Below are 16,077 nucleotides of genomic sequence, written 5' to 3'. Positions count from 1 at the left end.
CGTTACTTCCAAAGTGCGCAGAAAAACCTCTTGAAGTAAAATGAGAGGTAAAGCTTGCTCTCGCAAATCGCATGCTAGCTGATCATTTATATCATCAATGAAATGAGAGGACACAAAGAAGGAAACCTTTTCCTCGTTGCTACTGTTCCCTGCGCCAAGCGGTCTGATTTGTCCATCCCAGGCACTTCATGCCAAGCTCACGTGCCCGCTGTGCAGCGGGGTGTCACAAGACGTGTTGCAGGAGGATAACGGTGAAAACTGCAACAGCCCCCAGGAGGTACCTCAGCCTCTCCCGTTGCCTCAGAGAGGGAGAAGGTGCAACCCCACCACCCCCATGAAGATGGGTCACTTGCTGATTGGCCAAGGGGAGATGTGTCGGCAGGAATGAGCGCAAGTCCCACCCACCAGCAATGGTATAAACCCAGGGTGTTTTGGCTAAAACAGTACTCCTTGGACCCAAGGGCACCTGGACGCAAGTGGTTCCTGTTGGGTTTGCTGCTGCCTGAAGACCAAGACCTTCCTCAGGTAGGTAACTGCGGGGCCTCTTTCTGCACAGCTGCCCATTCAGCTTCTGTTCAGCTCCTGAAACTTTCTAAATGACAGACTGTTGGAAGTATGCATGTGTGTAATGAGGCCATCCGAGCTTTCTGAGCAAAAGCACTAATTGTCTGTGTAAGTCAGTGATTATCAGAGTCCAGAGTATGCTGAAAGTGAAACTGCATTTCCTGACTACAGCTGGGACTGGAAATGCATCCTGAGGTTTGGGGAAGGTCCCTGGGACCTCATGCTCTGGGGCACATGGGGACTGTCCTGGACAAAGTAGGGAGATGCTATTCAAGCAGCAGTATAGAGATTTGCCGTCCTTTCAGGCTTACCTTAACTTGGAAGGTTGCTTTGTACTGACCATACTGGTCACCAGGGGCCTCCCTCACCAAGCGCTGGCCATCTCCAGGTACATGCATTTCCCTCAACTCTAGAACCTGGTTCCATTCTTGACCCCGGTTTGACTACTGGCATTGCATTGAGTGTTGGCAGGAGCACCTCCTGACGTGCAAACCTTCTCTGCTTTGGCCCTTGGGTAGGGAGAGGTAGAAGTGTGAGCCCAAATGCACTAGCAGTGTGTCTGGTCTGGTAACTCCATTTGGAAGCCTGTCTTGTCTCATCCTTGGCTGTGTCTCTCCAGAAACCTATTTAGTTCTCCTTGAGAGATAAGTGCTGGATGCATAAGGCCTGAGGGAGAACAGCTTCCAAGGGAAAACATTCGTTTGCTTTTTCCACATGTCTTTGAATGTTGTTTTGCTTAAAAGTGCAATAGTCAGGCATTATTTCTCCCATGTGTCCTTTAAGAAAATACAAAGCGAAAAGTGAGAAATAAGAGGATGGAAAAACATCAGCTGAATTGCCCAGAAGACCAATACTCCCCAGCTGCTCCCAGGATATCCAAAAGGAGCATATCTGACAGACAGCCTCGGGAACAGGCCACAGAAGACATCATCTGTTACTTGAGATAGCCCCTCTGCAGTCTGGCATATTACTGTGTGCTATCATCTCCAGGAGTTTTGGTGTTTCCCCTCTGCAGCCCCGTGAAGCCTCAGGACAGGCATCAGCCATGCGGATCCAGTACCTGCTCTTCCCCTTCTTCCTCCTGTTGGTCCAGAGTGCTGCAGGTGAGAGGGGAAGAGGGGTGATGGGGTGAGGTGTGAACCCCCGCCGGTGGGGTCCTCCATGTCCTGGGAAGTGACCACCTTTATCAGAGACTAGAAGGGGAATGGTTCTGAGGTTGTCGTAGAGCTCCTATGTGAAAAGCTGTGCGATGGCATGCATTTGGGTGTGTTTACAGCTGTTACCATTTGCACTGGCTGTGGAAGAATTCAGCCCAAAGAAAAGGCTTGGCTGCTTCCGTGGGTGAGGGTGGGATTCAGCTCTGGGCTCCAAGCCCTGTTATCTGCTGCCGCTCCGGGGGCGAGGGTGTCTCTGGATGAGCTACTGTTGAAGTCACTGTAGGCGCAGCCTACGCAGACCATCCTAGTTGTCCAAAATGTGGACACTTTGGGGCAGAGTCGTCTGACCATGGTATGTAGCACAGTTTGGGGACTCTTCGACATGTCTGGCTCTTAGACTTCCAAGCCATCCCAGTACTGTCTGACCTAGCTGAGATGTTCTGGTGGAGGTGAACAATTTAGAGGGTGGCTGGAGGCCATGGCACAGCCTTCTGCACACCAACAGCCAGAGACAGCCAGACACCAGGTCTTTAGCTTAGACCTTTCCAGGCTACACTGGCCATGTTGTCCAGTAGCATTGAACCTGAGTGTCCCAAAGCACTATTGTGCTGACCCATGACCCCGGCGAGGGCTGGGCAAGGGCTTTCCATCAGAGGTCACTCAAAGTGGGGGGCTCAGCCAGGACAGGGATGTGGGATGTGAGGAACGCCCCGCTTGCCAGCTCTGCTGGTCCAGGTGGTGATAGATATGCAGCTGGGCTGGACATGGAGCTGGGAAGGCAGCATGGTTCTTCCTCAACCTCACGCTGGTCTTTCTCAGTGTCTGCTCTTGTGTGCACCCACATTGATGTGAAAGAGTCCTAGGTGAGACACATTGCTTTTAAAGACACAGCTATGGTGAGGTTGAAGGTGAGCCCATATATTGGCCTGAAATGCATGGGAAGCGTCATCCTTTCTGCAAGCACACACTGCTCTCCCAGATTATAATTTTAACTGTTTCTCTGTGCATGATCTTCCACAGCAGCAGGAGGTGAAAAGAAATGCAGTCGACAAAAGGGATTCTGTTTTCTTTTGAGCTGCCCTTTCGGCTATAAATTTGTGGGACTTTGTTCAACAGTCAGGCACTGCTGCAAAAGGTAAGTTCTGGAAACGGTTTACTCCTATTGATATAGTTATTGTCTTTCAAGCCAGCTCCTCGTTCACAGCTTCATGCATTCATGCTCAGAGGCACAAGCCAGGGAAAGACGGGAAAAGCCTTTGTGGGTTTGGACCTGCCTGCTGTGGGGCTGAAGGAGCCCATGGTCAGCCAGTGCCTCCCCACTCTCCTTCAGCCCCACAGGGCTTGCCCATTGTCAATATGGAAAGCTCAGACGTGTTGTCCAAGTGAGAAGGATGTCCCTTGCAGAGTGTTAGGCACAGGATCCCCCTCCTGATGTCTCTGAAGAGCCTTGGAGCCAAGGCTGCCACCACTAAGGAGAGCACAGCTCCAAGCCAACTGAAAAGACAGGAGATTACCTCTGTGAGGTTGAGTCTTAACTCCCTGCACTTGCTTGTCATCGCAGGGGAGACAGGAGACAGTGGGAAGAGGGGAAAAGTAAGTCACAACAACTGATGGGCTTGTCTGCTTTCTTCATACAGGATCTGGGGTTGAGACCCTGGACTCTATAAGCAGGACGTGCCCCTCGCTTCTGGCTCCTGGAACCATCTCCCGTTGTCCTCTCCCCTCCCTGCCGGCTCCTGGAACCATCTCCCGTTGTCCTCTCCCCTCCCTGCCGGCTCCTGGAACCATCTCCCGTTGTCCTCTCCCCTCCCTGCCGGCTCCTGGAACCATCTCCCGTTGTCCTCTCCCCTCCCTGCCGGCTCCTGGAACCATCTCCCGTTGTCCTCTCCCCTCCCTGCCTCTGCCGTCCCCAGGTGGTGTGACAGCAGGAGTGGAAGCGCTGCTGCTGCTGGGTGCCCGGGTGCTGGTGGGCTGGAGACATCCCACCATGGAGCCGGTGTCGTCTGGGCAGAGGCTGCTTTTCCTGGCTTGAATAAAGATGAGCAGTTTGGCATTGCAGCGGGTGGGCCGTGTGGCTGTTTCCTTGGGACGCAGGGTGCGCTGCGCCTGCTCTCTCCGGGGGGGTGGTCGGTTGGGGGATGCTGGGCCAGGGTGTTTGCTGTGGGTGTGATGAAGCTGCTCCGCGGATGCTGCCTCCTGGGAAGCGGGAGGCCTGTCCTGGTGCTGCCGGCCACGGGCATCCCTCTTCCCTGGCAGCCCCGTCTCCCTCTTCTTCAGTGGGGCTGAGCACTGCAGAGCAGTCCCCTCTCAGCTCCCTCCTTGCTGCCAACTTCACAGCACCAACCCCTCTACCAGCCCCACAGCCTCTGTCCCTGCCACGTCCCTCCTGGAGGGGCCTGATCCCGCAGTCAGCCCCCAGGGAGACCTTTACAGGCCTTGGAGGGAAGTAGGTCTCCCATGCTGGGTCTCCAGCTCCTCCTCAAGGTGACATCTGCAGTGGGTGGCAGGGACCACAACTTGGAAATGTCCAGAAGTGTAGTCCAGCAGGGAGAAAGCAGGGTGTCTTCTCCCCTCTGCCTGCCTCAAATAAACTGGGATTACAAAACTGTTCTCCATCAACAGCCAGTGGCCTCAACCTTTCTGCAAGTGCAGACCTCTACCTTGTATAGTTAAATACACGTGTGTCCGTGCACACATGAGTATGTCAGCAGCTAGTGACCCTGAATCCTTTCTATTCTTCTTATAATGCTGAAAGGTGAGAAGATTTATAATACACCTCATCTGCTTGCACCTCCCATGCTAGCTGATTATGTTGTCCGATTGGAGGAGACAGGGTGGGAAGCCTTATTGGCTTTTTGGAGACTGGTTGCTACTGTCTGTACCAGGTGAAGTCCAGGCACTTCATGCCAAGCTCACGTGCCCGCTGTGCAGCGGGGTGTCACAAGACGTGTTGCAGGAGGATAACGGTGAAAACTGCAACAGCCCCCAGGAGGTACCTCAGCCTCTCCCGTTGCCTCAGAGAGGGAGAAGGTGCAACCCCACCACCCCCATGAAGATGGGTCACTTGCTGATTGGCCAAGGGGAGATGTGTCGGCAGGAATGAGCGCAAGTCCCACCCACCAGCAATGGTATAAACCCAGGGTGTTTTGGCTAAAACAGTACTCCTCGGACCCAAGGGCACCTGGACGCAAGTGGTTCCTGTTGGGTTTGTTGCTGCCTGAAGACCAAGACCTTCCCTTGTCAGGCAAGTAACTATAGGGTCTCTTTCAGGTTGGCCACCCATTCACTCTCTCTTCAAGTTCTGTCATAGAGGAACTGTCTAAATGACAAACTGTTGGATGTATCTGTTCACATAATAATGTCATCTGAGCATTCTAGGGAAAAAAGTAAATTGATAATACAAATTCCTCCCCATTAGAGCTTGGAACCTGCTGAAGCTGGATCCAGGGTTTCCCCAGCGCAAGAGAGATTGGAAAGTTTCTGTGGTGTTTGAAGAGGGACACCAGCATCTTGTAGTCTGGGGAAATGGGAACTCTATAACTTAAAGGGAGGAACCACTTTACATGCAGCAGTATAGAGAATTTCCATTCTTTCATCCTTCAGTTAACTTGAAAAGTTGTGTTTTCCTGATATTTTTGGTCACTGAGACACTTCTCTCCCCTCTTTCTCCTAACTGGTGAGCTGCTGCACAGAATCATTTCATGACTGTAGCTTTACTATTGCTTTTGCATTCAGCATTGGCACAAGCATCTCCGAAGCATGCAAACCTTCTCTACTTTGGCCTTTGGTAAAGAGATGCAGAAGCAAGAGAGCACAAGCACTAGGCATAACTCATATGATGAGCATACCTGAAAGCATACCTAGTCTATATCTTTGATTATGTCTCCCTAGAAACATTTAAGTCTGTTTTAGAGACAAGTGTGCCCTGTGTAAGGCCCAAGGTACTTCCAAAGGTAAGTTTACTGACTGCATTCTCTAAATAGCACCCGCTGCTTTTTTACTTCAAACAGCATAAATCACCAGACATAAGATCTACAGTCTGCGCTTGGAAGAAAGCATAAGGAAGATAACTGAAAAATATGTGTTTAGGTACTGCCTTGCCTGAAACTTCCTGAACTATTCGTTAGGCTACTCACGAAATTGCATAGGCAGCTGTTGTTCTTGTGAATAGGTTACAGACAGCACCATCTTCTTTTGTTCAGGATAACACATCTGCAGTTTGGTATACCACTGTTCCCAGGCTTCTGCACTGCCTGGGGTGTCCCATGCCCTTGCTGCCTTGGTGTCCCCCTCTGCAGCCCCGTGAAGACCTGGGCCAGGCATCAGCCATGAAGATCCTGTACCTGCTTTTCCCCTTCTTCCTCCTGTTGGTCCAGGGTGCTGCAGGTGAGAGGGGAAGAGGGGTGATGAGTGAGGTGTGAACCCCCATCAGTGGGGTCTTCCATGTCCCAGGAAGCAACCGTATTTTTTTAGAGCTACTCAAAGGAAGGAATGGTTTTGTGGCTTTGCTCCAGCATGAAAAGTCATGCAATGGGATATACCAAAGGATGCTCTCGCAATGCTCCTTCGTCTGAGAGTAGAGGGGCTGGTGTGGAGAAAGCCATCCAAGAATAAGAGTTTGGCTCCTTCTGTGGGTTAGGGAGGGATTGAGCTCTGGGCTCCAGCCTGGGCATTTAGCTGTTCCTCTGCGGGGTCTCTCCAGATGAGTTCCCATTGCAATCAGCCTATGCAGCTTACACTGCTTACCTAAAAAATGAATGGGGAAGTCTCTTGTCTAATCACAGATATTTAGCACCTTCCGAGGACCCTTAGATGTGTGTGATTCTGCGATATCAAAGCCCTCTACCCCAGGCTGGATGAGCTAGCCAAGGCTTTATGGAAGAGCTACTCCTTCTGCAGGGACAGTGGGAGGATGGCAAATATTCCTTTGTACCACAAACAGGCAGGGATACCTGTGCCTCAGAGCTTTAGCTGATAGTACTTTGAGGTAGTTCACTTGCTACTGAAGGTGCAGTTATGGTCTTTTTAATACTGTGCCCACAAAATGAGTTGAAATCCTAGTGGAGTGCCAGCCCTTCTTGCAATTACAGAATATTCTCCCAAATTATCTTTTCCTTTCAATTGTTTCTCTGTACAGGTGTATCTCTGACTCCAAGAAATGAAAGTCAATGTAAGCAAGAAGGGGGATTCTGTAGTTTTTTGACATGCTATCACCCTAATCACATCTTTGGAAGGTGTTCAGCCTTTATGGTTTGCTGCAAAAGGTAAGTTCTAAAGTGAAACGTTCAGGAACTGGCCCTCTGCTTTTTTGGCTGAAATAGATCTTTTGTTCTCTTTACAACCACACTGCTGGATAACACCCTCCTGCACTCATGTTGAAAGGCAGAGGCCAGGGAAGGAGGGTTAAAGTCCCTTGGTAACGCTGCTTGAACCTGCCCTGTGTGGGGCTGAAGAAGCCCAAATTCAGCCAGCATCTTCCTAGTTCCCCTCAGCCCTATGAGACCAGGTTGGGGGCTTTCATGAAGACTTTCCCATGCTGTTGGAAAGTGAAGTTTGATCTTTGTGTAGTGTGGGGCACAGGACCATCTCCTTGAGGTTTCTGAAGACCCTTGGGTTCAAGGCTGCAACCACTAAGGAAAGTACAGGTCCAAGTCATCTGCAATAAGGACTGGAGTTTATCTGAGGTGGGGTTGTCCAGTAATTCCTTACAGATCTTTCTAATAGGAGAATTGGCAGAGAGGAGGAAGACAGAAAAGGGACATAAGAAATAAATATCGGTCACCACATATTGTGCTTTGTTTATGCAGGAAATAGTGATGAATCCCTGGACTTTCCAAGCAGGACGTCCCCCTTGCTTCTGGCTCCTGGAACCATCTCCCATTGTCCTCTCCCCTCCCTGCCTCTGCTGCCCCCAGGTGGTGTGACAGCAGGAGTGGAAGCGCTGCTCCTGCTGGGTGCTCATGGGCTGGAGACAGCCCATCATGGGCCTGGTGTCCTCTGGGCAGAGGCTGCTTTTCCCAGCTTCAATAAAGACATAGTTTCACAGAATCACAGAATCACAGACTGGTTGAGGCTGGAAGGGACCTCTGGAGGTCATCTGGTCCAGTCCCCTGCTCAAGCAGTGCCACTGGCAGCTGGTTGCCCAGGACCGTGTCCAGATGGCTTTTGAAGATCTCCAAGGATGGAGACTCCACAATTTCCCTGGGTGACCTGTGCCAGCGCTCGGTCACCTTCGGAGTAAAAAAGTGTTTCCTGATGTTCAGAGGGAACCTCCTGCATTTCAGTGCGTGCCCATGGCCTCTGGTCCTGGCACTGGGCACCACTGAAAAGAGCCTGGCTCCGTCCTCTTTGCACCCTCCCGTCAGGTATTTATACACATTAGTAAGATCCCCTCTCGGAGCCTTTTCTTCTCCAGGCAAAACAGTCCCAGCTCTCCCAGCCTTTCCTCATAGGAGAGATGCTCCAGTTCCTTCATCATCTTGGGGGCCCTTCGTTGGACCCTCTCCAGTATGTCCATGTCTCTTTTGGACTGGGGAGCCCAGAACTGGACACACTACTCCAGGTTTGGCCTCACCAGTGCTGAGTAGAGGGGAAGGATCACCTTCCTCATCCTGGGGGCAATACTCGGTCTAATGCAGCCCAGGATACCTTCAGGATAGCCTTCTTTGCCTCAAGGGCCCATTGCTGGCTTATGTTCAACCTGGTGTCCACCAGGATGCCTAGGTCTTTTTCTGCAAAGCTGCTTTTCAGCATATATATATATATATATATATATCCCCAGTACATATTGGTGCATGGGGTTGTTCCTTCCCAGGTGCAGGACATTGCACTTCTCCAAGTTGAACTTCATGAAGTTCCTGTCAACCCATTTCCCCAGCCTGTTGAGGTCTCTCTGGGTGGCAACACAGCCCCCAGGTGTATCAGCCACTCCTCCCAGTTTGGTGTCATCTGCAAGCTTGCTGAGGGTAACCTGTATCTTAAAATTTCCCAATTTCCAGGGAAGAAACAGGATGCCTCATCCCCTTTTCCTGTCTGGAGACCATATGAGACCAGCCCTGCTGCTCTCTGCTGTCAGGCACTAAACCTCAGCCCTTCTACGAACCAACACACAAAGCTGTGCTGCAGCTGCAGGTGAACACGTATGTTTGTCTGTGCACAGGTCTGCGTGTGACCAAAATACTTGTCAGGTAGCGGTGAGGCCAGGCTGTTCCACCAGGGAAGTCTGGCTTCACAGCAATGAGGCAGCTCCAGATTTAAACCAGGTAGGCAGGTCAGCAAGGTCTACAGCCAGGATCAAATCTGGCAAATAGCTCAAGCAAGAGCCAGGGAAAAGAAATTAAGCTGAAAAGCAGCTCTCAAGTGATGTTTGGGAGAGTCCTGCTTATCACAACTCTTTCTCATGCAGCACTGTTACTCAAGGCCATGTGGCATTTCCATGTAAATCCTGGCTTTGAAAACAGACAGCTGAACCTCTGACAGGCGTGGGGTGAGCACAGGACATTCCTTGTATGTCTCCTGAGAGATGACCCCTGGACCAGGGGGTCCCATGGCCTGAGGCTTTCCCTAGGAGGGATGTTCAGCTTTGTCAAGATGGGAAGTAACCATATCTCTGTGCTGTACTTCTATATGATATGTATGAGTCTGCTTTTTGAGTAAGGCAGAAAATGAAAACCTCTTCTGAGCCTTCTGCTCCATAACTCCACCACTGGTAAAGTTTTGCTGCCAAGCGATCTCCCTGAAGACAAAGTTGCAAACACTTTTTTTAATATGGTGTGTTCTGGAAAATTAGAGTCAGCATAGAGCCAGCAAGTGAGAGCTGGATTAAGTTACCCAATGAAACATGATGGAAGCAAATGTCAACAAACAGGAGCCTAGCGTCTCTGCCAAGTGCTGCATACCCAGCTGGCAAGTTGGCGATGGCTGAAGGTGGCCTCCTTGGAAAGAGAAGTCCAGAACAACCAGAGTAACTTCTTATGAACATACATGTTCATGGACATCCACACATATTTACCCACAGGTGGATCATAAGCATGGAAGCATTTTGTAGAAAGGGTGAGGTCAGCCCTTTGGCAGAGAGCAGCCAGTCTAGCCTCAGGTTGCCTCCAGATGGGTGGAGAGGAGAAGACACCCTGCTCACTCCCTGCAGGACTACCCATCTGATCCATGGGACCCCTTCGAGACGTCACCTTGATGTTCTCCATCTATTATCTTTTATGCATCCTCTCAGAGGGACAGGTGGGAAAAAAAAGCAAAACTTATATCTATTGCTGTGAAATTACAGGGCAAATAACTTCTGGAGAGAAAAGAACTAGCATAAACTATTGCATTATTTTAAAAAAAGAAAATAGGTCTACATCTTTCCTGGGATGCTCACGGGCATCTTCCAGAAGCCAGAACACTGAGTCTCACATAACAACATACGACATATAATTTTAATGGATGGTGGGTGTCTGGGTGTTAAGCTATTTCTATTTCTCTTTCCCCAAGAAAAGATTTCTACATAGTAAGAAAAAAAGGATTTGGGCATTTGAACACATTCCTGCAAAGGGAAGCTGAGTTCTTCCAGCCAGCCTGTCTCTTGGTACTGGAGGGAAAGGTCTTCAGTCCATGTCTGTCCAGCCCTGGACAGCTCTATGTCTCAGAAAAACTCAAATTAAGGAGCTGTTGGCACTGTAAATTGTTGCCCTCTGGGATTTGTGTGTCAAAACCCAGGTAGGTTCATAGCCCTCAGTCCATGCAACAGACACCCATGTTTCAGTGATGTGAATGCTAATCAACAACAGTTTATTCAAAAGGGGGAAAAGCAATGCAGAATACATTTGGATTTACTCTACATCATAAAGCTTTTTGGATTAAAAATGAAAGGCGCATGAGACTTTGTAGCAGGATCCGGTGGTTTTAGCAATAAAGGGATTCAAAGCAAATTCCTAGGTTTAGAAGAAATTTTCATCACTCTTGAATGCACAATCCATGAAGTTTTTATACATCCCATGGCCTGCACAAAGAGAAAAAAAAAAGATTCAGATTCTCTTTCCACTTGTATTCCCCCCCTACTTACTCTTAGTCCATGCATATTTTCCTCCTGGCTATAAATACTTTCCAAAATACCTAATGTCATGTGTATTCATGCTGGGACGGCCCTGTGCACTCATACCTGTGAGTAAGAAGACTGTTTTCTTATTGCCTCAGGAAAAGCAGGGAATTAAATGGATATCCCTTGATATTGGGGTGAATGCATTCATTCCTGAGTGAAAACAGAAGGCTACCTTTCATATGATAATTTCTTTTTACAACACCGTTGCACTTTTTGCATGCAGTTGCTGGCACTCAGAGATCTGTGTTCACCCTGCAGCGTAACTGAATTCCCCTCTGTTCCTTATACAGCATGGCAGCCCCGTTCTGTAAATACCAAACCCTGATGTTTTGCTCTGGCGTAGGAGCTGTAAAGGGGTCAAACAGGGATGGGACAGCACAAGGCTGGCATCTCCAATTGTACTTTTTCCTTCTTGCTGGGGCAGATCATGGTGCACAGCTCAGGAGAAAGAGCACCGTGGAGCTCCACCTACTTCAAAACTTGACTGTCCCCATGGCATAATAGATTTTTTCCTTATATCCAATCTGATCATTCAATAGCACCTTAGGTTTAAGGACACAGGCAAAATAGATTTGTCTGCTCATGCTGCAGATAAGCCTTGGCGAATGTCAAACTCACCATTTGCAGCAGGAGCGGAACCCAAAGCAACTTCCAGCTTTAACTAGATGGATGGGACATCTTCCGAAGTGACAGGTTCCTCTTTTACAAAATAACATGTCGCGCCGGGGTGAAGACAAACCTGCAACAATAACAAAGTATTTCCTTCCTTTTCATTCTGCAGGGCAAGGCAATGCAAGTCGTAATGCCAGCGGGGTTTCCCATTCACTGAGCTTCCTTCACCACCAACTTGCCTTAAGGACTGTCGCCCAGATTTGGCCATGTTGAAAGGCCATGTAAGAGGTGAGATTATGAAGCAGGTCTACACCTTGCAGAGGTGGGATCCTTAGCTCACAGTGCATCTAAATGGGTGGCCTTAAATCCAGGTGGAGAATGATACAGACCTTGTGACTCATTATCCATTACCTTAGGGAAAAGGGTCACAGGTCCAGAGGCTTTAATGCTGGCTCCTATCCGAAAACAGTTCACCAGGCTTTATTTTCATCTGCATATGCACTGCTGAGTGTGCTGTTATCCAAAGATCATGGCCACCACAGGCACTGTCTCAGTTGTCTAGCACCAGAGCGTTTAGCACAATCTTTTTAGGAAGACACCAGAAGTGAGAAATCACTTTTCTTCAGTAGTCATCATTTCTCCACCTTTGAAAGAGTTTTCTTAGGGGAGCACAGGCACTTAGCTATTTGACTAACTGCCACTCGGTTTCTAGCAATTTTAACCAGTAGTAGTTAAGATGTACTGGGAAGTTTACTTCAGGTGCACAAAAATCCCCTTCTAGCATCTCTTTTCCATCCTACCTGGAGAAACCTGGAGTGCCAAGAAGACAAGAGAAAAGAGCAGGTAAAGGATCTTCATGACTACGGATTTGCTGTGTCACTGTAGGGAAAAGGACCAAGAAAGATACATGACAGACAGTCCCTGGAATCTACAGTCTTCTGAATTGTACAAATACTGTGTTAATCAAAATGGCATTTATATTGCCTTTTTCTTCAAACTTTCAAAAATAACCAGTAAGACCTATATGACATCATGCCTGCTGTGTGAGCATTTCTGGGAAAAAGTAAATATATATGGGGCAACATGCTTGCAGGGTATGCGATCATTAAGTTATTTCAATAGCTTGATTGCTTGGATTTCTTTCACATTTTGCAAATAGTCTTTAGCCAAAATGCAATCATGACTTTATTTGTAGTTAAATGTTTTATCTAATAAATAAACAAACAATACTAAGCAAAATGAGGTGATTGTACAGTCAAACTTAGAAACTTCAGGAAAAAAATGTTCATTTTGCAATGTTAAGATTTATCAAGAAATAACAGCTAAAATCAACTTGCTCAAAATCTTCAGTTACAGGCAGCAGTTCTAGAATGGAAGTGTACAACCAAATCAGTTCCCATTTGACAAAAGGGATTTGAAAAACAAACATGTAATGCCTTCATTGACAGAGTTAATAATTGAACTAATATCAGCAAAATAGGATAAGATAGCCTAGAAGGGGGCTTATGGGTAAAGAAGAGGTAGTAAATGTCATATATCTTGGCATTAGAAAATCTTCTAATCTGTCACAAATTATGTTCTCTTAAGCAAGGAAGGGAAATGAGATTGTGCCAAAATGTCCTATTTCTGCAAACAGAATGGTAGACGGTGGCCCAAACCAGCTTTGAAATTAGTATTAGAAGTTTGCACAAATTTCTATATGTTTGAAAATATCAGGAAAAAACAAGTAAGCAAAGTTAACAATTCTGAAAATGAAATAAAGTTCTTAAAATAGAGACATAGATAAAAAAAGTATACTGGTTTCCACTGTAGAGACCACCAGTTTTGCTGGACCACAGAGCTCTCTAAAGTAATCTGACCCAGAGATATTTTTTTTTTTTCCTAGGAGTTAGTAAGCAGTATTTTTATCAAAATATTCTAGCTATTAGCACACATTTGACTACTTATTCAACCTGTGCAATTTCTGGAAAACTTAGACTAACCTTTTTTAGTAACCTACAAATTTAGGTTAATAATGCAGAGGTTTGGGTTTTTGGTTTTGGGGTGGGTTTTTTGAGGAAAAGACAACAGCAGACTTTGAAAGAAAGACTGAAAAGAACTGAGAAATTACCGGGTATCAGGTGAGCCCAGCCGCCAAACAAGACCTGCTCTTGGTCCCTTCCCTCCAGAGGGCTTTGGCTGTGGGGCTGATAACTTCTTTTATAACGTGTTTCCTAAGGGGAGTGACAACTGCTTTCTCTTCTCAGCCAGTACACATTGAGCCAATCAAAAAATTACCCTTTTTTTGGGGTGACTTCTAATCCAACCAGAATCAGGATGCTTTTCATTTCCCAGTGAAAAAGCAGGGTTTCTCTCTGAACCAATTGAAACATTTCTTTTGGAAAATCCCAGGTTATTCATGCAATATCTCTTGTGACACTCCAGTTTGTGTAAGATACGTTAAGCCACCGTGGTATGTGTCAAACATCTTGGGACATATGTTGAACTGTTCCTGCTTAGGAGCAACTTAATCCATTGCAATACAAGACATCAGTATGCTTCTCTGCACTCCCAGTTAGTTCATCTTCTGTTCCATAAATACAGACTGTAAGAACACGGAATGGACATATGAAACTAAACCAAATGTCCATTGTCTTAGTGGTCAGTGGCCACTAAGTATGCCTAAGTAAAGAGCATAAAATGCACTGAAAAAGGGTGAGTGCATCGTGGTTATGTCTCTGTACACCCTTCCAGCTGGTGGAAAATACATTAGCTTAGGGAAATCCAGTGCCAGAGTCTGTCTCTGGACCCTCAGGCTACAGAGCTCCTGACTGAGCATTTTTCCATGACTCTGGCTGATCTTCTTGTACTTCTGGCCTCCACAGGACCTTCAGCTGATAATTCCACAAACATATTATGCCTTAGGTGAGCATTCATTTTTTGCTTCTCTGCTCTCAGTCTGCCAGCTGATCATCTCTGCTTTTTCTGTCATGGCAAGTAGTAAATAAATATTCCATTTTCACCTCTCTACATCACTACTGATGCTGTGGTCTGTTCTTACACTGTCCCTTGTCTGTCTATTTTCCCACAATGAAAAGAGGGATTCTATCAACCACATCTATCAGATAAGTCTTCAGATGGATCCAGCTATTTCAGTGGATCATTCCTGTTGTACATTTATCTTATTTGTTATTTATTACACCCTTTTGGGAATGAGCTGGCTAGAATTGCATGTAATGTCCAAAAAACATCTTGGATAGTGCCTGATCATATTTATTCTTTTGTTTTCAGCTTCTTTTTTACCCTCATTTCCTAACATTTGCCTTGCCTTTTTGTCCACGGGTGAATACTGACATTTCTAGAGCAGTACCCACAGTGAAGTTTACAATTTTATTAGAGCAGTTTTGAAGCAATCCCCTGATGGTCCTCTGTGACTTCGTGCTTGTTCAGTTTGCAGAGGGGTTTTCATGTGTGCAAGCTAGATTCATAGGAGGAAAGTGAATCAGAAGTACCAGAGGTACTCTGAAGGTACTCCAATGCCTAGTGGGGCATGAACCCATGTGTGGGCTACACCACATCAAGGTCCTGTAGAGGGTACATAACATTTTTTTCTTTTGGAAACCCAGAGAGTTTGGACTGGGGGATGAGCAATTTGAGGAGAGGCTGAAGGACCCATCTTTGTTCAGCTTGGAGAAAACATGGCTAAGGGTCATCTATCATCTAATTGCTGTTCCCAACTACCTAATGGTAGCTATAGAGAAGATGGAGCCACACTCTTCTCAGAGGTGCACAGTGGAAGGGTGAGAGGTAACAGACACAAATTACCATGAGAGAAATTCCAATTAGATATAAGGAAAATACCCCTCTCACAATGAGGGTCATCAAACACTGGAATGGGGGCCCAGAAAATTTCTAGACTCTCGATCCCCATATAGCTCAACTGGAAAAAGCTCTAAGCAACCTGGTCCCTCTTTGAAACTGGCTCTGTCTGGAGAGATGGATGGACCAGACGGTCTCCAAACACTCACTACAACTCACATTGTTTTGTGGTTTATTCAATAGCAAAATCCAAGTCAAACTGAATTCATAAATCAATATAATGAAGATCTGAGGAGCCTCAGCAAAATCTCTAGGGTCTAGTGATCCTTTCCTATCTACTGATCTTCCATTGCACCAAGTCATTTGCTGACATACCTAATGACTATCTGAAGACACCGTTACTAAATACTTTTTCAGATCATATTTTACTTTGCACCTCACTTCAGTCAACAAACATTGTTCATGCAATATTTTAGTATGACACCTGAAGTACATCATAATCAATTATGATACATTTGCTATTTTGAACAATTAGTATTCCTAATTGACCAAGATCTCTGCAAATAACACCATGTATTACAGATCATTTAGTATCAAAACTAAACTGAAATATTTTAATTGCTTATTGATTCCTTAGTTTAATTACTAGTGATGTGATTTTTTCAATACTTCGACATTAATTTCTTAAGTATACAGAAATGTACACATGTGCATACATGCATGGATACACATAGATATATATGCATGTGAAAACATGCCTACAAATTATTTCCCTTAAATGCATACCCTGATAATTGAGATAGCTTTTTATTTTCTACATATTTTTATAAGTAAGCTGCAAAATGATAGTTG

At 46.6% G+C, this 16,077-nt stretch overlaps 2 protein-coding genes across 2 annotated transcripts; one reads left to right on the top strand and one right to left on the bottom strand.

Annotated features, from left to right (window-relative positions):
- Positions 1 to 217: 217 nt before the first annotated feature.
- LOC138689686 (gallinacin-1 alpha-like) lies at positions 218 to 3,779 on the top strand. Its single transcript, XM_069805572.1, has 4 exons — positions 218 to 525; positions 1,580 to 1,667; positions 2,742 to 2,856; positions 3,359 to 3,779. Exons 1-4 carry the CDS (start codon positions 385 to 387, stop codon positions 3,369 to 3,371), a joined length of 357 nt encoding a protein of 118 aa, XP_069661673.1. The 5' UTR covers positions 218 to 384; the 3' UTR covers positions 3,372 to 3,779.
- Positions 3,780 to 10,484: 6,705 nt separating this feature from the next.
- LOC104314613 (antimicrobial peptide THP2) lies at positions 10,485 to 13,626 on the bottom strand. The gene is given in 4 exon segments (XM_069806538.1): positions 10,485 to 10,716; positions 11,430 to 11,554; positions 12,228 to 12,306; positions 13,538 to 13,626. Coding segments are annotated over 3 exon segments (348 nt in total). The 5' UTR covers positions 12,286 to 12,306; positions 13,538 to 13,626; the 3' UTR covers positions 10,485 to 10,551.
- Positions 13,627 to 16,077: the final 2,451 nt, after the last annotated feature.

This window comes from Haliaeetus albicilla, chromosome 18, assembly GCF_947461875.1.
Source record: "Haliaeetus albicilla chromosome 18, bHalAlb1.1, whole genome shotgun sequence".
NCBI classification, from domain to species: domain Eukaryota; kingdom Metazoa; phylum Chordata; class Aves; order Accipitriformes; family Accipitridae; genus Haliaeetus; species Haliaeetus albicilla.
The sequence above is the reverse complement of the archived record's forward strand: the minus strand, read 5'-3'. Positions and strand labels throughout refer to the sequence as shown.

Bases quoted from the DNA above. Each gene is read 5' to 3' on its own strand.
- LOC138689686 (XM_069805572.1), top strand. From the start codon at position 385: ATGAGCGCAAGTCCCACCCACCAGCAATGGTATAAACCCAGGGTGTTT. The intron at 526-1,579 runs GTAGGTAACTGC...TCCCCTCTGCAG, and splicing joins AAGACCAAGACCTTCCTCAG to CCCCGTGAAGCCTCAGGACA. The intron at 1,668-2,741 runs GTGAGAGGGGAA...GATCTTCCACAG, and splicing joins GTTGGTCCAGAGTGCTGCAG to CAGCAGGAGGTGAAAAGAAA.